The 21,478-nt window shown below is 41.5% G+C and overlaps 2 protein-coding genes across 2 annotated transcripts; both read right to left on the bottom strand.

The window, feature by feature from the left end:
- Positions 1-8,240: 8,240 nt before the first annotated feature.
- Positions 8,241-12,489, bottom strand: cbx2 (chromobox homolog 2 (Drosophila Pc class)). Its single transcript, XM_055051714.1, has 5 exons — positions 12,367-12,489; positions 12,214-12,257; positions 10,356-10,421; positions 9,812-9,881; positions 8,241-9,733 (listed from the first exon to the last, which is right to left on the bottom strand). Exons 1-5 carry the CDS (start codon positions 12,436-12,438, stop codon positions 8,399-8,401), a joined length of 1,587 nt encoding a protein of 528 aa, XP_054907689.1. The 5' UTR covers positions 12,439-12,489; the 3' UTR covers positions 8,241-8,398.
- Positions 12,490-14,273: 1,784 nt separating this feature from the next.
- Positions 14,274-20,144, bottom strand: LOC129374045 (ectonucleotide pyrophosphatase/phosphodiesterase family member 7-like). The gene is made up of 6 exons (XM_055052239.1): positions 19,857-20,144; positions 19,143-19,288; positions 17,884-18,513; positions 15,438-15,681; positions 14,863-14,986; positions 14,274-14,782 (listed from the first exon to the last, which is right to left on the bottom strand). The coding sequence occupies exons 1-6, from the start codon at positions 20,089-20,091 to the stop codon at positions 14,734-14,736; spliced, it is 1,428 nt and encodes a 475-aa protein (XP_054908214.1). The 5' UTR covers positions 20,092-20,144; the 3' UTR covers positions 14,274-14,733.
- Between the last annotated feature and the right edge of the window lie 1,334 nt (positions 20,145-21,478).

The following is a 21,478-nucleotide window of genomic DNA, read 5'->3' as shown; positions in this document are numbered from 1 at the left end:
AGTGAGAACAGGAATGAATTATGCAGGAGACGCATCAGGAACCGGAGGGAATCCTGAGGATTCCTGCTCAGGTTGAAACTTTCCCCCGTCAGCTGTTCTCACCCAGGACACAAACAGAGAGGCTGTGTCTTCACCGGCCATCATAAAACTCATTCAGGCCGTGTTGGTCCTGTAAACGTAATCTGCAGCGTGTTAATTACAAGCCGGCGCCTCTGGAGCTGCAGCCCGATGTCCTTCCTGAACAACGCAGCTCCGGCCCTGGAAACGAGTTTTTCTCCCCACTGGGGATCCTGTTTGAACGGGCCGCTTTAAACAAATTAAGAGCCAGTCAGATGCTGTTTGTGTGACCCCTCTCTCCTCAGGGTGGGAGTAGCATGGTGGGGGGGAGGCAACCAGAGCTCTTGTGTTGTTTACTGTCATTCATGTGGAGGTCTGAGGGTTTGTGTGTTCAGCACACATGACAATCAGAGAAGAAGAAGAAGCAGCAGCTCCTGTAGAACGGAGACGCCGCCGGTGCAGAGCAGCATGGAGTCATCAATCAGTCTCCAAAAAACAAAAACCCAGGAGCTTCTTGAATAGAAATGTTTCTGCTTTATGTTTTAGAAAAAAACGTAGAAAAAAAATCTGTTAAAAGTTAAAGTTTTGAATGAGCAAAAGCTCGTCTTCATAAGTTTTATTCATTTAAAAAGGTTTGGGAATATTTGCATTAAAACGTGCATTTCGAGTCATTATACTGACATATTTTTATGTTTTTAATTTTTTTATGCATTTTAACTTTAAATGTGTCATTAAAATTGTGCAGTTTGTCAATTTTTTGCTTTTTAAAATTTTTTTATCAAAAGCAGCTAAAGTTTTTTTAACATTCTTATGGAGGGCAGAAAGTGCCACCATCCAACTAGAAACGTTTCTTATTCTTTAAACTGTAATAATTGTGGCAAATCAATATTTATTACTTTTTAAATGTTAAAGATACTAAACTTGATCTTCAAGTGCATTTTGTGTAAATTATTTATTAGAGCCTAACATCTGATTGGTTAACATTCTGCGTGACATTACTTTGACAAATACATTTAATTCACACCTGCTTTTCTCATTTATTTATGGATTTTATAAGTCGTTTTATAGAGTTAAATGTCTGTATTGAATTTAAAACAGTGCTTTTTGCCCTGAACTCACATTCATTCACTGGAAAAACCAAAGTTATGTTTTATGGACGGATTCCCAGAGTTCCTTTGGTTTTTCAGGAAATCCGACCTTCCTGTTTGCTTGTGAGGACCTAATTGAGAACCGTCCTCCTTTGTCCGCCTCTCCCACTGTAAACCCAGCGGACGCGGTTCTGTCAGTGAACCCGTCTCCCTGATTTTGTTATTCTGTTATTGTGTAATGGTTTCCAAAGGTTGATGGATGGCTCCTCTGCAGGTCTCCCTGAGGAGTAAAAAGCTCTATCTGGACATTAATCTACTGCTGTGAGACAGACACGCTTGTTTAGCCGGCACAAAGCCCAGTAAGCTGTTGTCTCTGAGAAAAAGCTGCCCGTCTCCAGAGCCACTGGAGGCAGCGATGGCTGGAGCCAGAGTAATGACCTGTGAAATTCAGCGATAGAGCTGTCCTCTTGCACACAGGTCCTCCGGCTCCGGGCCTTGTTCACAGCCTGCTGCTGATTTATCCGAGCGCTCCTCCTGGTGCCACGGGCTTTATGGGACTTTTCCGTGGGTTGAGTAAAGCTCTCCAGACTCTGGAGAAAATAATCAAGCTTTTGTGGAAGCTCAGCGTTAGAATAATGTAAATAAAGTTGGCTTTTGTCTTTCTTCCAGCCATTAAGATGCAAATAGAGCAGTTTGGGTCACATTCCCGGTTTTATCCCATCGAGCATCATGGAAACGGCTCCAAATATTGACTCTGCTTTGTCTGGTGAATTAGTCAATATTTTCTCTCCACCTCAATCAGATCAGGATGTGAGGCTGAAAGTCGAGGCTTGGCGCCTTTGATGGAGGTAAGGAGAGGAGCTGTGTCTTCCCCAGGGCAGATTATACGAGGATCAGAAGGCCAAACTTCCCGCTGGCCCCCTAAGTCTGGAAGATACAGTTTGACTTTGTTACCACAGCTTCACAGCAGAGGCAGAAACGTCCTGATTCCTGCCCCGTGGGTGTGAAAAGAAACTCCTCGCTGGGAGAGAAAATGGCTTTCATGTCAGAAGCTGCTTTGTTCAATAACTCCTCACACTGTTCGCCACTGTTGACTCTTTCTCTTCTTGTTTATATGAGAATTTACAGGTAAAAATCTGATTTAGGACAAGCAAACGCTGGCAACCTGCTGAGTTTTCTGTCATATAAATGCTGATTTGATTTCTTCCAAGACAGAAAATGTTTTATATTCTTAAGACATGTTTTTATTATTCCTAAAAAGCTTGAAGGATTGGGTGTAATTTGTTAGCAGCTTCTTTTCCAGGGAAAACTGAATGTAAATTTACAGAAAATGTATTGAATCAAATGGTTTCAACAGAGGAAATCTGGAGTTTTTTTGGCCTATTTAAACCCCAGAACTAAATCTGACATATTGTTGGATCACCTGAATAAAGATGCCTGATGCTGAGATCCCAAAAGTCACTTATTAGCTTCTTCAAACTCTTAAAATGAACTTTAAATAATTCTTGAAAAGTTTACTTCCAGTTTTCTGAAACATTTTTGTTTTAATAGATAATTTGGCTGCTAGATCATCAATTTGATGTTTAATTGTTTTAACTTTCAGATGTTTGAGCCTCCATCCTGTTTCCCTTTGCTTCATAGTTTAATCTGGTGGCGAATTTGACTAGAACTCCTCAGAAAGTGATGCTGGCATGAAAGTTTGACTCTTTCGTTGAGTTTTCCAGGTAGTTCAACGATGGCAGGAAACGGTTCCTGCGCCTGGATGACATCAGACACCGTGACCAATCAATAAGTCCTCTCTCTGCCTGGTTGTCCTTCAGGTGTCTGCGGATTTCGGTGCAAAGGGGGCGGAGTCCGTCTGGCGTCAGAAAAGAAATCTTGGGGGAAAATGTGACAGATGTGGACACCCATGCCAATGAGAAAAGTGAGAGTGGGACTGTCAGACATGTCGACTCCGGCGCAGTGATGGATGGAGAGTGAGGTAAGATGGATGACATCGTCTGTCTGAGGCCGTGTTGTCATAGCGGAGGATTGCCGCTTGTCTGAACCTCTCAATATCAGAGAGCAAACTGCAGTTTGTTTACTCTGCTCCAGTGGAGTGATTTAGAAGGAGGGTGAGGGAGACGCGGGTGTAAGGTATGTTCGCTGTCGGGCCGGATCAGGTTTCCAAACATTCCCTTTGAAATCGAATAGCAACTCTTTCTGCTGTTTGAAACCAAACAGTTTGGTTACAGTGATTGGAAGAGGAAGGAGTCAGACAAACGAGATAAAGGTGCAGTGATGATAACCACATTATTTTAACATAACACCGCAATTGTCTGGAAAACTAAGTTCATCCTCCCTACTTCTGCAGTATTAGGAGGGGAAATGTGGAATCTGCTGCTAAAAATCATCTTCAAGTCCAGTAAGTTTGGACAGAAAGACATCAGCACTGGCCCTGGAGAAGCAACTGTTGCTGTCCATCAATCTGGGAAGGGTTAAGAGGTCATTTTCAAACTGCTGAAAAATGATAAAACTCCTTAGAAGCTCCTCATGCACTGGTGACATGGTAAACATTCAGGCTAATGACGCAACAGTTAGAAATAATCTCATCTGAAAGAGTTCAAACTGACCACGAAGCTCCGGCTGAATGAAGCACGACTTCTGGAACAATGGGCAGCAGAGTGGCGGAGGAGTCATGATGTGGGCTCGTTTTGCAGCCACCTGGACGACTCGGTCATGGAGTCGACTTCAATCTGAGTCCATCTGTCCAACAGCAGGAGTTTAGTCTAAACTGTATCTTCAGCAGCACGCTTATTCCAAACGAAACAGCTAATCTACAACAAAAAATTAATCAATGGCCTAGTCAAAGTCCACATTTTAATATTACTAAATGCTTTCTGCCAATTTCTCTCTATATCTTTCTGTGCCCATTTCTTTGCAACTCTGGCTCTTCCTCTACCTCTCTCTTTTGCTTCCTCTCTCTTTCTCTTTCTCTTTCTCTCTATTTCTCTTTCTTTCTTTGTAACTTTCTTTATGTACTAAAATCCCGGCAGAGTGGAACCCTGTGTGTTCTCCAGACCAGTTTGTAATGACCTTAGAGCTTGGTGTCATCCTGGCTCTGTATTTCTTTTCAACCTGACTGCCTGCCATCAGATCAAACTGCCTTCATTTGGCTGCTTTCTCGCCGTTCTTAGAAATGCATCACCATCTCCAGGACTCTGGTGTGAAGCAGAGAGCCGATTGTCAAACAAAAAGACCTTCCACAATGAAAATAAAACTTCAAAAAAAGTTTCTCCTGATGAAGTAATGTGCAAAATTACATGTTTTCGATGTGCTTTGGTGTGATTGAAGATGGATTTGTCTGGTTTACTCTCTCTGCTGGATCAGGGGTTGATGGTGCATTGATGAGGTTGAGTTTTCGGGTCATTTCTAGCCTCTACTGAGTGTTGGCCTGTTGGCCTTCACATATGCATGTGTGTGTGTGCGCGTGCTTGTATGTGTGTGTGTGTTGGGTTTGGGGGATAAAGAGTGTATTACACTGTCACACTGTTCATACTGTTTATGCATACCAGGCCACTGTGAGTGCCTCTTTGTCGCATAAGTGTTTACTTGAATTTATTTCGGGAGAGCTCCACATGACTGGGACATGTGGGACAGGGATCTCTATAAATTATGGAACAGAGCGCTTTGTGTAATGATAACTTCTGTCAGGTCCTCAGGCTGTGTGACAGTGTTGTTAGGAGTGTAAATACTGCGGTGGTGAAAGAGGGAGAGGGGCGTCTGCGGCCTGAAAGGTGCTGCACAGTTTCCTCTGGAGCCCAGCAGGAAACAATGCAGGAATAATCTTGTGTTTTCCAGATTATCTCTGACATTCCTATTGTTTTGTCTGTGTGGAGTGAAAGTCCAACGTCGTCATAACCAACATTTTAACAAAATCTGTTGACAAAACCCTGTAGTTAATGTTTGAAAGCCGTACTCTGTCATTATGTTTAAATCAGCCTCGTTTTTTTCACCAAATAAAACCTTTTAGAAAGGTTTTAGTGCTGAGTCGTTTGGTTTTACTGGGACCTGATCCAGCCTTTGATACAACTGATCACAACACATTGATCGAATGCTCCATTCTCTGGCCACTTATGATCCCATTACCAAAGATTATTACGGTTTACTGTTTACCATATGTACTGCCATTTTCAGAAAATTAGAATATAAATACATGAGGCATGTTGGATTAAAAACACTTTTTAAAAATAATCTCTAAGAAGGAATTAAATATGCTTTAATTTAGTGTGATATTCTAATTTTAAATGGAAAGTTTTCATTACTTCCAAGTGGAAAATAAATATAGTGAACAGAAAATAAGGCTATCAAATGAATCTCTATAATGTGTTTTACTTAGTGATAAAGTTCCTGAAATAAATGATTTTTTCAGTAATACTCTAGTTAGTTGAATGAGCCTCTAGTTACAGGAGATTTAATTGAAATTGTGAGACAGTAGAAGACGTGCAGCATGTAAGCTGATGAGACAACTTTATATTTCTGTAACTAAAGTCACCATTTTGGACCCAACAGTGGTAAAAAAGGTCATAGATCATGAATGAAGTAGACTAAATACTTCAGAGCAGCTAAAACACTTTGGCTCTTTATGGTCTTTGGAATAAATTGAGCATTTTGTCCACACAGTGAAACAGCTTGACTTCAACTAAACATCTAAGGACAATTTTTTCCTCACTTAGGGAGGTTATTTTACCAACTGGAGAGTTTCAAAACAGCTGCTATAATGAGCGGCAGAACGCTCCACTGGTGAAGGTAAGAACAGTAAAATATTAAATCAGTCTACTGGGTGAATGGCCATTTATTTTTTTTGTATTTTCTGGCAATGGAGAGACTTTTTGTGGTGGCAGCAATTTGCAGCTCAGGAAAGATGGAAACTGGCCTTAAAACTTCTAGTTTAAAGATTTTTAACTGGTTGATTTCAAGTTATTTATTATTAAATGAGATGACCAATGTTTACTCTGTGGTTACTTCTATTGTAATCTTTTAGTTGGAAACGGCATAGTCAAATCACATGAAGACCTGGAATCTGAAGGGAAGAGAAAAAAAAAGCTTTTTTCTGTGTCGCATCATGTGTAAGGGCGCCATCTAGTGGCTCTTTAGTGAACAATTTAATTGCTGATACCTTTATCATGCAGTTTTTACTCTTTTTGGAGTTGAACAATTAATTATTCATTCTTGTTTACTCTTATCAATAATGAGATTTTGTTCACAATGTCTTTATAAATTGAAAAAAAGTTCAGACTTTGAGTAAAAGTTGGACATTTGTGGTTCTATTTACTCAAATACACACACACAAAAAATGTGTCATTAAAAGATGAATACTTTAGTCTTCAGTAAAAAGTCTCCACCGGGCCACAAAAGGTTAGTTTTATTGGTTTATTATTATTGATTACAGCTAAAGAAAACATGACATTTAAAATCAAAACAATAAAAAATATTAATCGAATGTGGATCTCATGAAAAATGGTAAAAAGTTTTGAAAAGTTACTTTTAATCTGACAAATGAGCCTCATATAGATAATATTACTGTAGTTTTTGACTGCAGAGGCATGAAACGAAACTTTCAGGGCATTTCTATATGGAGCCAATTAATTTCACATTGATCAGAATATATAAATATGTAGTTGATTCATACACATATACACACAAAGGTTTCTATTCTGGAATATTGGTTTTCTTTCTTTCTTTCTTGGAAGAAGTGCAATAATCTCCAGGCAGGAAGAAGATTGTCTCTCAAATTGCTAAAAAAAACCAAAAACATTTAGTTGAAGAAAAAATCTCCTGCTTGTGAATGAAAATAAACACAAACTGAGGTCATTTGTTCTGTTTATTGGTCAAGTTTCACAAGACTGGATGGTTAAAATAAATAGGTCACAAACAGAAAACAAACCCCGTCTAGGTGGATATGTGGCAGTTTATATCTGCCAGAGAAGTGAAAAAGCGAGTTCGTCAGCCTCCCAGCTGGCGGAGTAACATCATAGCTTGGCTCTAAATGAAAGGATAAAGCAGAACTAAACCATTCAAAAGCTTTCAATCAGGCATGCAATGTTTGTTTCTCCCAGCAGGACCTCCTCCCTCGTGTTTCAGGAGTACAAATAAGAAAATCAAACAGGTTCAGGCTCCATGCAAAGCTCTGGGGGTCCTCCCTGCATTCAGCTACCTGAAACCGCAGCTATCTTTAGGGTAAAAGAGCGGCTCCGTCTGCAGACGAGTTGAGTCGCTGCTTTGTTGCTGAACTCCTCCCACGGGAGCAGAAAGCAGCGCAGGGTTGCTGTTTCTCTCCCTTTACATCAGATAAAGACCCAGATTCCTTTCTCCTCCCTCTGACCTGAAACACCTGCGTCAGGGCGGAATAAAACCAGAACCGTTTTATTACAAGAGTCACCAATCCAATATTTAAAAAGAAAAAATGAGTCAATCGCCACCAGTTTTCTAGAAAAACAAAAAAAGGAAGTCAAACATTTTCTTAAAAAACTCAAATATTTAATCTAAAAACTTGGATATTTCCAAAAGTCTATTTTTTTTTTACTTTTTAAGCTTGGCCTAATACAACCTAACCAGTAATATCAAAATTTGTGTATTTTGTGAAACGTTTTTCATTTCATCACATATTGTGATCAACCGGATGTTACTACTGCTGGAAAAGACGCAGAAGACGACAGGAAGTGGAAAGATGGCGGCAATGATGTATCATGTGAACAAACTTATTCACATAAAGTGTTTTTTCAACATGAGCAGAATAATTTTGAAATGGAAACACAGCTGGTGACTTCAGGACATCTTAAACTGTTTCTATAAACATCTGAAAAAAAATGCTAATTTTTTCTCTAATTAATTTCTCTAGTTTTTCTGCTCATTTTCCGTCTGCACGTGTTAAAACTCTCCAGTCAGTTTTACCTTCATGTCATAGATTCTTCAAATACTACTGCTAATAACCTCCTAATTTAACATTAAATGAAACTAAAATGAACCGACGCTTTAAGACTGGACGAATGATCACATGCGCCCAGTAACTGAATAGTCGATTCTCTCTTGAGTAACAACAAACGAGGACAAACGTTTATTTCTCTGCGTCCAAAATGCACTTTTTTAATACATATGACAAAATAAATAATTACAATCAATAACTGACTCTATTATTATTGTTTTTATCTAAAATATGTCTCGACTACTATAAGAGGAGCTAGTGAACCCTGCAGAGCCGCCCAGGTCGACTGTCAGTAGTTGCGAATGCTGAAGAAGCCCACGCTGGTTGGCGACTCTTTCACCGTGACGGTGACCAGGTTCGCCGTGACGTCGGTCACAAACACGTGTTCGATCAGGCTGCGTGTGGGCTTCCAGTCCTGGTTCTGGCCCGCCACCGGGTGACCCTGTCCAGCGTACGAAGAGTCGTGGTCCGAGTCCGAGCTGCTCTCCTCTTCGCCCGTGCTCATGTCGGTCATTTTAGCTTTCTTGCTGCCTTTAGTGGCCGTTCTTGCCGGCGGGTTCTGGATCTCGGAGCAGGACTTGTCCAACCGGCCTTGGACCTTCTGGAATTCCTTCATCTCTCTGAGCTGGTCTCCACCGGCCTGCGGTTTCCTGGCAGGCGGTCTTCCAGAGGAAACCGGACTTTTATTGGCGTTTGCCTCCTGATTTTGGGCAACTGTGGGTTTTCTCGCAGGGATGACTGGACTTCTCAGACCCGACGCCGCGGTGGTGCCGCTTGCAGGAGCGTCACCGCTTTGAGACTGCTTGTTCTGAAGGTTGAGGGGCTGGTGGCCCTGATTGGAGGAGGCGTTCTTAGAAGACTGGGAGGCCCCTGGTTTAGCACCGGCTACACGTTGCATTGAGGACCCAGTGGAGGCGGGCTTCTTCGGTCCACTGGGTGGGCTCAGAGTGTGCTGAGTGGTTCCTTGAACTGGATGTTTGGTGGTATTCACGTTGAGAGCAGCTACTCCTTTGGATTTACAAGCAGCTGTTTTCAAATCCAGACTTCCTCCACTGTTCCCGCCGGAGATGGACAGCTTCCCCTCGGCTGCGTTTCTTCTCTGGTTGGATTTGTTCAAGGCCAGAGTCGCGGTTTGGACTGAAGGTCTCCCAGATCCAGGTGAGCTGGTGGCGGGTTTAACTGCCCCACCCTGGGTCAGCGGGCTCCTGTACGGACCAGGCGCCGCGTCTTTGGCTGAGCTGCGGTGGAAACCCATGAAGGTGAAGCTCGCCGGGTGAACCGGCTTCTTGATCGCCCCTGGAAGATCCGTCTCTTTGGCGGTCTTCAGGACTTTGCGCGGACCCTTGTTCTGCTGGAACTCCTTCGCCTCCAGAGGGAGGGGCTTCCTGTTTCGCTTCCTCGGGGGCTCCTGCTTCGCCATGACAATCTGTGCCTTCTTCTGAGGGACGGGATGAAGCTCCCGTGTTCTGACGGTCGGGCTCTCCTGTTTGGCGTGGCTGTCATCGCCGTCATCTTCATCTTCTGAGGATGAAGACGAAGAGGAGCAGGAGGATGAGGAGTCGGAGGACGAGGAGGATGAAGCAGATGAGGAGGTGCTTGATTTTTGGGGTTCTGGAATATTCTCCTACAATTGAAAGAATAAATGTTTAGCGGTCCATTGTTGGTCCAGAAAGTAGATGGTTCTGCTATGGTTGGTACTTACTATGATCTTTCTGGGTCGTCCTCTGGGTCGTTTGCGTCTTTTAAGCATCAGAAGCTCTTTTTCTTGTTCTCTGACGTAATAAAAAAAAAATGAAGTCATAATTTTATCAGAACTCTTACACAAAATAATCCAAAATTGAAATGACGAATGTTGAGCGTTTTGTGAAAGTATACTTCTACCGTTAAATAAGGAAATGCTTACCTTTAGTTACAACTGCATAAAATCATTTTAAAGTCCACTTTGAATAAAGATGAGTCTATAAAAATGTCTATAACCTGGAAATATGATTTATATCTTTTATTCTGTCTCCAGTACTCCGTTGTACAGAAATAACACAGAAAAGGCAGAAATTAAAATTGATTTTTTTTGTTCCCAATTTTTTTTTAACGAGATCAGGACTCATCTGCTTTTTGAAACTACATTTTCTCTCATTTTTTCTTGTAATAATAATTGACTTTTGTTAATCTGTGATGTCACTAAATGTATTAAATCAATCAATGAGTTAAAATGCCACAAACTGCACCAGCAACTAAGAGATACCCACTTCTTATTGAATGCTGCCAACAGCCTCGGGTCCAGAATGTTTTCCTGCGGCTCCCAGCTGTTGTGTCTGAAACAAATAGAAATAAATTACACCCAGTGACTAAAGAGTCATTTTCTATGTGGAAAATATAAGGAAAGTTGGTTTTTAAACCCAAACTAAATCATTTAAACTGCTAAACTGTTGCTGAAATATAGTTGACATTGAAGCATCAACCCACATTTGTCTGACCCTTTCTCTGCCATTTCCATTATTTACTTTATACCAAGTGCAAGTTTAGCATCTTTGAAATTGCACACTAATATTGTAGCTCCAAAATAACATCCACCATCAGATAGGAGAATTTGACAAGTTAAATAATTGATGGAGTAATTTGGTTTCAATTCACTGCAGATATCAGGGTTTGATTTCCTGAAAACCTTTAGAAATAGGGTCAATAGTTTGTTTGTCCTCATATGTCCCTAACTTTTATCAGAGTTTGATCATTTAAGTGCTTGGTCGATGTGCTAACAGATTGGAAATGATGAGTTTTTAATTTTGATAGCAGACACAAACAGATATTTAGCTGATTGATAATCACTGGAGGGTAAATCAGTGGTGAAATACAGGCTGGTTTGGTTTCTTTGCAGAAAATTCAAACTTGAGCAAAACCTGTATGGGTTAGTTGTCTAAATTATTCTGGTCACATGTTCCTCATGTGTATCAGAGCAACAATGCAGGTCAGAACAGCAGCAGAAATTAAACAGTCAACTTGTCAGCTTCTGTTTTTATCATCATCTTCACTTTGAATTACACAAACAGGGCTCTTAAATGTCTGGATAGGGTGCTGGTGTGGTAGGTCTCCCAAAGTACCCTTCTAAAGCCACATTTCTTTTAACTTCATGCTTAACATATTACCATAAAAATTAACATTTTGAACTCAGTTTCAGGCTAAAGACTTTGCGCTCCCTGTTTTTGTCTTGGGTTTCATGTTTGTCTGGACAAACAAAAAAAAAGTTTTAAATATGACATAAATGTTGGCTGTTCTTGGCTTTAGTTAATTTAGAGAACCTAAATTAGATGTTTTTTAAATTTACATCTTAGATTAAGAGGAAACAGGCCAATTTAAATCTCTAACTGCACTTTTCTTTGGTGCATCAATTTTTAAAACAGGCTCCCTTCCTGATCCCCACTGCATTTCTGAACCTTGTTATACTCTAAACAATCCGATTACAGTGCAGGAAAAATAAGAAACAAAATGCAAAACCGGATTGATCTGATCTGTAATAAGCTTTCTCTTCATCAGTGGAAGTGAACAGCCTTTTCTGATCAGCAGTGAGGAAAATAATCCACCCCCACCCTCTGCCAACACACACAAAGGATGAGGCTCCAACAGAAAACCTTGGAGCTGGCAGCAGCATGAACTGATGGAGGATTACAGGGATGGAGCAACAACATGGACAAAACCTCACAGCCTCTGTCATAAACTCATGTAAAGCTGCATAAATTAGGATTATTTGTTGTTTTTTCCAAACTGTTGCAAATGTGGATTATTGATGTGCAGAAAACTTATTAAAAATGCAGCAAAGTTAAAAATTTTAACCGTCTGAATGAGCTGAAATCCAAGTACTAAATCAGTTCAATGATGCAGGGACGAATCTGCACCAGGTTTCAGAGAACATTCTGGATTTCTGAACAAAAGGAGCAACTATAGAGGGTCCAAATGAAGGCAGAGACGGTTCCCAGGAGCAAAACGCGAGCCCGGGGTGTTCTTCTGGTTCTGGACCGCATGAAAGAGCCCCGGTTCGGTTCTGGGGGAGGCAGCAGGCTCCCATCAGACACGTTGTTGTTGTTTTCATTGTTCGGGCTGAGTAGCACTCACTTGGATGACCATCCCCTCCACTTCACCAGAAACTCCAACTTTCCCTGAAACAAGAGAAAAACGGCAACAGCGGCGGTTCGGTTAGCGACGAGCCGCCGGAGGAAGGACGGAAACCGCGGGAAGAGGAGGAAACAGGAGTTTCTGACGCCCCACCTTTCTGAGTCGTTTGTTCAAAATGCACTCGGCATCAAAAACCTGCTCTCCCACGGCGCTCAGCTCCTCCATGATTGCCTTCACCCCGAAAACGGAGCTTCCTCAGCAGCCAATCAGAGCGGCGACGGGACAGCACCGGATGTTTGCAGGAAGGCCTTCAAAATAAAAGCGCTGGTCGCGTACAGAGCACAGATGCTATTTTTACCAGTAAACAAAGCAGAAGAATCATAATAATTTCTTACAATTATTATAAGAAGCAAAATCTGGCACGAAAAAGTGGAATGAAGATGAGGGTGAAAATAATTTATACAAAAAACAACATTAATATAAAAAAAAAGTCAAACAGAAGAAAATAAGCTGAAACAATAGTTTCGATTTTTAACCATCTAAATTATTAATTTGAAAAACATTGATAAATATGAGATGTGTTTAGAGACATTGTTGAAGGATGAAGTATATAAATCTGAAAGAACAATTATGGATACTGGAATGAATGTTGGGAACTGAAGGAAAGAAAGAAAGTAATTTTTAAAAAACAAATAAATACATGTAATAAGAAAATGTCCACAACCGAGAATGCAGACACAAATACTCTGACACAGATGATATTTTGCAAACCTTGCAGCCGCAGCTGTGTGTGATCAGGTGCTTGTCTATTAATTACAAAAAACTGTAAAAAATGAGTGAGTAGATTTTCAGTTGAGCTGCAGTTGCTGTCTTGTCTTGATGATGGTTTACTCCTAAGGAATTTCAGGAATTTCAGACTGTGAGGAACTTGCTGCTGAGAGGTTAGCAACTAAAATAACTTCAAAGTGAGAAGTTGCACAGCACAGATGATTGTTTCAGGATGTTCAAGACGCTCCAAAAACTCAAAAGTTTCTAACAGTTCATCGTGAAGAAAAACATTTCGGCGGCAAATAAACAGGAACTCTGCAGGAAGAAAAGGAATCTGCTGCCGAATGGATCAGATTCATCTTTTAGCTGATTGTTTGAGACATCTGGAAAATCATTTATCCATAGGACATGCAGGGGGGGATGTGTGCCACCACCGACTGTGACGCATCCTAATTTAATCCGTATGTTGGTTTATTGTGCCACTCGTAGCCAGAGCATGGCAACGAAATTCTGCTACTTTACCTCTGATTGGTTCTTTTTAAAACTTTTAACCTTTTCGGGTTGAGCTCTTATATGTCTAGACATCTTTTTTGAGTCATAATGTGTAACCATGGTGCACAGCTGCACCCAGTTTTTACAGCTGGGTGCAGCTGATTTGTGTCTCAAAAGCTCAAATAATACCTGAACTAGAGCCTTAAATCCCAGAGGAGACTTCAAGGATAAAGACCAGGTCAAAATAACAGAAAGAAAAACAGCTTTTCCATTCATCATAAGAATGAGACAGAGATTAAATAATGAGCAGCAAAAGCAAATGAGGTGGATTAGCAGAGCTTTCCAACAACTCATGGTATCTTCCAGGGCGTGCTCTTCTGAAATATTGTCTCTGCTGTCTGGAAATTGAGCCTTCAGCATGTTGTGACATACAGCAAGTCTTCAGTCAGAGGCCTCTTCAGCTTTGTTGCAAGATGGACTGCTACTGGACGTCCTTCTTTCCCACAGCATAATCATCCTCTGTGAGTTACAGCAAAATAGAATTTACCTTTGAGATATATAGTGTTTTTGAAATAAATCTTAGTGGTTGAACCCAAAAATCAACAAACTTTATAAATAAAAAAACATTAATTAAACTTTTCATTTGGCGTTAAAGTTGAAATTAAATATCCCTACATTAATAGCAATGTTAACTATGGAAAATGTCAAATTGGTCAAATATGTGCACAAATATTTAGAATTGGCGAATACATTATCTTTAGGCGACATAAATTAAGGCAAAGAGTTTAGAGACGTTCATGTATTTTTTTGTGAAATGTCTTTAATTTTGAAAGTCTTAACAGGAAGTGTTGTCCTTGTTGATGCATCTTGACTGGGGCGCGCGAACACAGGCGGGTAAATCAGAACGTGTGTGGAAATATGACACTCGGCAGCCGCCGTAGTCTCATTGATACAAAGATTTATTCTCTACAAATAAATATTTTAAATCAAAAAAAAATATATATTAATCTTTGTTAGTTTATGCAGCACAAACATCTGAATTTTTTTTCTTTTGGAACAAAACTGATATTTAATTACAATCTTATTTCATAGCATGAAACAGAATTTGTTTTCCGTCATGGTAAAATGCTGTTTTATTATCCAAAATAAAAACAGTAAATTTGAGCTGATTTATGCAGGGTGTGGGATGGTGGACAAATTTCCCTTTGGTAGATATTTCTTTATGCAAGATGGATGAATGAAGTTTTCTTTGTGTTATGATCACAGTGAAGTTTGTTTTGACTTCTCTTCTTCTGGCGAGCTGTCCAACCTGCAACAGAGATGCAGAGCAATGAAAACAAACCTACAAGAAAATTCTCTCCAAAAATATGATTTAATTGTTTTCCTTACATTTTATCCTGTCGTTTTCTCTTGATGATTTTCTGTGCAGTGGTTACAGTGAAAACTAGGAGAAGAAATCCAACAACTGCAGTCAGTCCAATGAAGCCGTTTTTCCAGAAGTTCCGAGTTTCACCTGAAAAAAGAAGAAAAAAAAACCTTTTGATACTGAATTAAGTGCTTTTTTTTGCATTATTTCTAAAGTTTCTTCAGACACTTTGATATTAGCGTCCTTTACACAGAATGAGTCATTCTTTACAGACTTTACTCATATTGTTTAACATAAATATCACTAATGATCATTAGGTTTACTCACTCTCATTTATTTGAATAATGTTTGGGAAAATTTTATTTAAGGATTAAATTTACTGGAGTAATATTTTTAATTATTATTAATAGTTTGTAGTTAAAAACAGATTACATTTCTTTACAGTTATTTCTTTACTGTATTTTTTTCTTTTCTTCCCTCCATCTCCCTGAGGTCCCTCTATCGCCCCCTGGCGGCCTGTTTTCACCTTAAAGTTGAGTCCCAAACCTAACTAATGAAGAATAATTAAATATTTCCACACCTGATGAGTGGATCGTACCTTCAGGTTGAGCCGTCTGTTCGCTGGTCGCCAGCATGTGCTGAGTGACGCTCAGTTGGCCGTCGTTGACCTCGGGCTGGATGCCCAGAATGTGGCACATCAGCGGGTAGATGTTGACCGTCTCGAAGGGCCCCACCTCCAGGTTCTGGTGGAAGGCCGGACCCACGGCCCTGAAAAAGGGCTTCATGTCCATCTCCTGGTTGTCAAAGCCGTGCTCTCCTTTGTTGAACTGAACGGGTAAATACTGCAAGGACAGGAAGCGGATGATGTAACAGTCATGGCCCATTTTAGGAGGTTCAAGAAGAGTTTAACTTTCATTAAGCAGTCATTTCAATAAGCACTTCCCAGCCTGGCCTGTTTCCAGCAGAGGGAGATATTGGCTAAGAAAAAGACTTGGTTTCATGCTGCGATGCCTTTATAATAACTTTCAACTCATGACCCTGTTTAGTGACAGATTATTTTCATCTATCTTCTATTTTTAACATCAAACGCATAGAAGAAACAACCACATAATAATTAATTGTGTTATATTATGGCTATAAGTCATAAAAAATAGGTAGAACAGCCAGTTATCTAAGTTATTGCATAACAGTTTTGATGTGCTTATCTTTCTGTGGGATCAACTCAAATCTGCTGGAAGCCATGAAGGGAGAGAACAAAGAGTCGGTTAATGTCCTGATCGCTGCCGCTCGCATCCTGAGACGTCAGATAACCCACTTTCACAGACTCTTCTTTTTCTTCAAACATCCGCCGCCCTTTCTGCTCCTTCAGCCCCGATGTGGCGCTTCACAGTTTGGACCGACAGCATTCAGCTGAGTTGAGCGCAGAGCCAAATGAAAATGCTAATTTTGAATTTCGAGGCATGAAAAGCTTCGCAGAGCATTCGAGAGCTCTGCGTGTCATCAGCCAGGCCTGGATTATCCGTGCAAATGCACTTGATTAAAACTAATGTGCCAAGATTAAAATTTCACTCCTGTTTCTGATTGAAAAGAGCTCAGTTTCACAACTTCCAGAGAGCAAATTCTGGGGCTAATTTAATTACGCCGGAGGTCAAGACGGGAGGATGTTTCTGCAGTGAACATGATGGCGCTCCTATCAGTTATAGGCCATAAATGTGACTCTAAAGCAATCTGATCATAATCACAACTTTACTGACAGCTGTTAATGTGTTAACGGGGCTGTTATTGAGATGCTACCAGGTTAAAATGGGGCATCCTGGATTTGGCACAAATGGCAATTTATTTTACCCTTTAAAGGGTAAATCAATAGGACTTGCTGTGGGCAGAGAACTGTCACAGAAGCTGTCACTTCAGCTTTAAACTGTCCTTCATGTTGCACGTCAGGTCGGATGGAAGCTGAAACATGAGAGCTGGGTTTTTACTGCTGCAGGTTCAGGTGAGGTTCAGTAAATTGGGAAATCATCTCACACAGAGTGATACTCTTACAGCATTTCACTCTTTCTGTTGATAATAGTTGCCCAAAATTACATCAGACCACAAAACAAATATTTTTATGCAGAAATGTGGACCGCCTGAAAGGTTTGTCTCTGTTCTGTAGAGCGCCTGAACTCTGCCTGGGCTCTTTTTGGATGCATTATTGCATCAATGCGGGTTGGCATGGAGAAGACTGATTCCTGCTCGTAGTCCAGTAGACTCGGTTCGATTGGGAACCACAGTAGGAATATTTGTTACATTTTCACTTGGTGCAGCTCACTTTCACATTGTACTTTGTCAATTGAACCAAAAGCCTTTGAAAAACCTGTTCCCTTCCTCATTTGGGGGGAACAACAAGAAAACCTAAGAAGAGAGAAGGCAACTTCCTTATTCAAGAAATGTAAACTAAAATGGAGTGGAACCAGATTTGGCAGTTCTAAGATTTTTCTTTTCTTTTTGGTAAAAACCATGAGCTATTTCTCCTATTAGCGCTAGACTCTCGCGTTTAGTTTGGTTATTTTTACCCAGAATGCCCTGTGGTGCAGTTCTCTTCCTGCTTTTAGAGCAGTCTGCGGTCCGGTTGGTGTTCACATACGCTTTCGAACCGCATCAGAGTTCAGTTTCAACTGAACCAAGGCCGAGGTTTGTAGACGGATCAGAGTTTTTAGTTTGCATCAGAGTTCGATTCACATTCTCACCTCCGCAAACGAACCAGAGTTTGATTACAGCAGACCAAAGAGTCTGGTGTGAATGGACCCATAAGTTCCTCTGCATTGTTGGTTCTGGTCTGATTAAGTTTGTCAGTGTTGCCTTGGCCTTTAAAGCAGTTATTGGTTCATATGGCAACATGAACCACCACCATATTACGTGACTGTGGTAATAAATATTGATTTATTGGTCTGATGGAGTATTTTATTATCCATCTGTGTGTAAGGAATATATATATAAATGATTTTGAACTGAATGGCTGTAGTAAAGCATATAATCGATGATGACAGCAGAACCATACGCACCCCATTGAGGACGAATCCAGGGTCGGTCCATAAAACGATAGGCAGGATGCGGTCGTTGTTTGAGAAGTGGAGGTGCTCCGGCATTTCCTCTTTCTTGTACACGTGCAGGTTTGGGTGCGCCCCCTTCAGGGCGTTGTAAATGGTCTCCAGCTTTCCGGGCTTGGGCAGCAGCATCCCAGACGGGCCGTAGTCCAGCAGCTGGAAGGACACGTCGCTGAAGGAAAAGCCCGGGATCTTGGACAGAACGATTTCTTCCACATCTGGACCACGATAGATGGTGGTCATGCCGTGGTCGGCGGTCATGATGATGTTCAGCTGTTTGGTCAGCCCGTGTTTTTCTGCCGAGTTTCGGATGTAGCCCACGGCTCTGTCCACTTGCTTCACCATCTCTCTGCGTTCCGGTGAGTCGGGCCCGTATTTGTGGCCCGTCATGTCTGGTTCACCGAAGTACAAAGACACAAAGTCCAGATCCTGATCTCTGAACCAGCTCATCACCTTGTCCGTGTTCTGGTACCAGTAGGCCTCGTTACTGTAGTCATAGAAATTGGGCTCCACTTCGCGCACCATAGCAACCTCTCCCTGGTAACTGGAGGCTGTGCCGGGAAAGTGCAGAGAACCCGCTTTCAGGCCCTGCAAGGGCAAAACACAAAGACTGTATATGACAGGTCTGCTGGAAAAGCTGAGCAGTAGATACAGACTACCTCTCAAGTTGGTTCTAAAGTCCCAGTCATCCCAGTCTCAAGCTGAACTTTTACAGGAAATGTGTTTTGCAAAGTTCCCCTTTTGTTCTTCCACTTGGGTCTTACTGTTCCTAAAAACAAACCCAGTGCTTGTTTTTAGGAAGGAAAACAAGCGATTTTACAACCATTTTCTGGCAGTAAATTTATATTTATTGGTGCCTGGAAGATTAGTCATTTGAAAAACGTCCTGCTTATTAAGTCACATTGTATGGTAACTGCGCCGTTGCCTAGCATCACCAACCAAGCCCAGCCTCGAAATGGTTCTTTTTCCAGACACCAAAAACATAAACTTATTACCAAAGAATAGTCATGTGTGTTTCTTTTTTTAGGTGTAGTTTTAGGAGCAATAGAAACCCAAATGGAATTATGAAAATCTGCAAAAGATGAATTTTGCGTAAAAACTGCCTCCGGTGGGTCAGGAAATCCAGTCTGTATCTGTATTTAAGTGCATTTTCCTCCACATACAGCTTGCAGCTGAAACTGGGAGGACTCTGAGTTTTGTTTCATGGCGTCTCAAACCTGTCGCTGCGCTGTGATCCAGATCGGCAGTGTGCCGTTGTCCCACCACTCGTTCACAAACTGAGACTGATAGTAGCCCTTCTTCTCACTCGTGGTGGTGTTGAACCACATGTTGTGGATCACACCGTGGTTCTCAATGTAGCGACCTGCAGAACAGAACCTTCATCAGATGACTTATATAAGTTCAGTCCATTTACCATTTACCATTTGCATTCATTATTCACGGCAGCAAACGTCTGCTGGACGAAGTCCCACAGCCGAGTTTGGAGATTAACTTCTAGGAAGTTACAGTTTTTGAGTAGGAGCTGCTAATTGGAGTCAAATCAACAAAGAGAGAACATCCTTTCTCAACCAAATATTGAACAAGATCGTAAAGCACCAAACAACAACATAGCAACAACCCATATTGATTAAGAATTGAATACTTTATCATTGCCGTCATGCAAAGGACAATGCAAAGGAAGTGTTGTCTATCTTTTCCCCAACAGGTATAAAGTTGCAGTTTCTGCTGCTGACAGTCCTGGAGGTCAGAGTTGATCTGAGACTGTCGCTGTTAAACAGACCAGAGGAGAGACGGTCGCTTCATCCTCCAGGGGGCCTCCTGACATTCAGAGGCCCCTAGAAATGGTTTAATTGTAACACAGACCAAAGAGCTAAACCATTCATTGATAGAGAATGACAATGTTAAACTTTGCAAAAGGCAAAGTGTTTTACCTGTCAGGAGGGTGAAGTGCGTCGGACTGGTGACGGTAAGATACGGAGGGGTGACATACTGGGCCTTGACTCCCTCTTTGGCCATCTGGTCCAGATTTGGCGTGTCCACATCGCGGTCATAGTCCCATCGGAAACCGTCGAAGGAGATGAGCAGCACCTTCTGCTTCTCTTTGGCCACCGGGACTCCGAGGACCGAACAGGCCAGCAGGACGCAGAGACTCGCAGCCCACAGCATGACGAACTCCTCACAGATCTGGACTGACCCCGGCCTTTGGCTCAGGCTTTAACTCACAGGAAGTCCCACCTTTTCTCTGTCTTCTGATAGCCCCAAGTTCTGAACAAAGTTTCCCCGACTTATCTTATCGTATTGATTAGATGGACTTTATCTCAGCTCCTTCAGCATTGGGCCTGATGAGGTTTATGAGGCGGTTTTATGGCTGGGACTTGTTTTCACTGTGAATCCCTCGTTCCTCCCTCTCCTTCATTCCCAGTCGTTTGAGTGTTGAGTACTGGCAGTAAAGCAGATTAATCTCTCCAGGCATGTTGCCTGTTTCTCCTCTAACTCGGTTGTTGATGTCGCCTTTCTGCCCGTCTGTGTCTCTGCGTTTCCGAAAATGGGAGAACGACACTTTGATGGCTTTCACCTTGAGTTGGGATGGCGCATGATTGATCTGACATCAGGAAAATGAAGAGAATGAGAGTATATATCTCGTCATCAGGTAGCAGTGGTCCCTCGGGAAGCAAAGATCCCTAATAGACCTATTTGTTTTAATACCTCTGGATATTGTTCAGATTCTTGAGAGGCAATGGAACCAAAACTATTTTGGAAAATGTTTCATATCAGATCAGTATTCTCAATATCACTGCATTCTTAGGTAACCTTATCAATGTCCATCAAGTTGCCAGACAAGCTAACTCTTCAAATTTGTTCTTTATTGTGTTCGTCCTTGACAGAAGTTCAAGGGAATAGTCTAATCTTTATGGAGATAAGGGATAACATTCATCAGCTTTCATTTACCTCATTCATATTCATCAGCTTTCTCATATTAACTCTATCCGCCCGTCGTCCATTGTCAGCAAGATTTGGCGAAGTGTTTTGGACTGCTGAGACCCGTGAAGGCTCAGATCTCTGCGATGAGAACTTTATCAAACACACACACTCAGAACTTGTGGGGCAAGCAAACTTTATCTGACCCGCTCAGTCCTGCGCAGGATTTCCTGCGGGATTCTCACATTTTCTCCTTCAAGAAAATGTGATTTTTCTTCTTCTTTTTTTGCCTTCAGCTCTCCCTGCTGAGGAACACCTTTCCCACACAAACATCCGGTAAAAACAGCCTCAGTTGCTGCAGTCTGTGGGAGCGTGGAGTGTAGAGGCAGTGCATAAATTAGGACTCTGTGTTGCTCAAACTGTTGCATATTTCAGCAAAATGTCTAAATCTACTCTTAATTGCCTCACAGTCAAGGAGAGGAAAGGACTGAGGCAGATGTAAAAACCTTTCTGGCTTCAGTTGGATCGACCAGGGAAAGTAACACAAAGCCAAGCTGGAAGGAAATCAGCAATGAGTTTAGAGAGGTAGCTCCTAATGTCCATCAATTTCAAAAGGACTTTTTATCCAAATATT

Source organism: Poeciliopsis prolifica, unplaced genomic scaffold (assembly GCF_027474105.1).
Source record: "Poeciliopsis prolifica strain line A6 unplaced genomic scaffold, Auburn_PproV2 SCAFFOLD034, whole genome shotgun sequence".
In the NCBI taxonomy this organism is placed as follows: Eukaryota; Metazoa; Chordata; class Actinopteri; order Cyprinodontiformes; family Poeciliidae; genus Poeciliopsis; species Poeciliopsis prolifica.
The sequence above is the reverse complement of the archived record's forward strand: the minus strand, read 5'-3'. Positions and strand labels throughout refer to the sequence as shown.

Bases quoted from the DNA above. Each gene is read 5' to 3' on its own strand.
- LOC129374045 (XM_055052239.1), bottom strand. From the start codon at position 20,091: ATGCTGTGGGCTGCGAGTCTCTGCGTCCTGCTGGCCTGTTCGGTCCTC. The intron at 18,514-19,142 runs GTTTGAGACGCC...TTGCCCTTGCAG, and splicing joins GGATCACAGCGCAGCGACAG to GGCCTGAAAGCGGGTTCTCT. The intron at 14,783-14,862 runs GTAAGGAAAACA...TCTCTGTTGCAG, and splicing joins AGAAAACGACAGGATAAAAT to GTTGGACAGCTCGCCAGAAG.
- cbx2 (XM_055051714.1), bottom strand. From the start codon at position 12,438: ATGGAGGAGCTGAGCGCCGTGGGAGAGCAGGTTTTTGATGCCGAGTGC. The intron at 12,258-12,366 runs GTGGGGCGTCAG...CTCTTGTTTCAG, and splicing joins TGAACAAACGACTCAGAAAG to GGAAAGTTGGAGTTTCTGGT. The intron at 9,734-9,811 runs GTAAGTACCAAC...TTTCAATTGTAG, and splicing joins GACGACCCAGAAAGATCATA to GAGAATATTCCAGAACCCCA.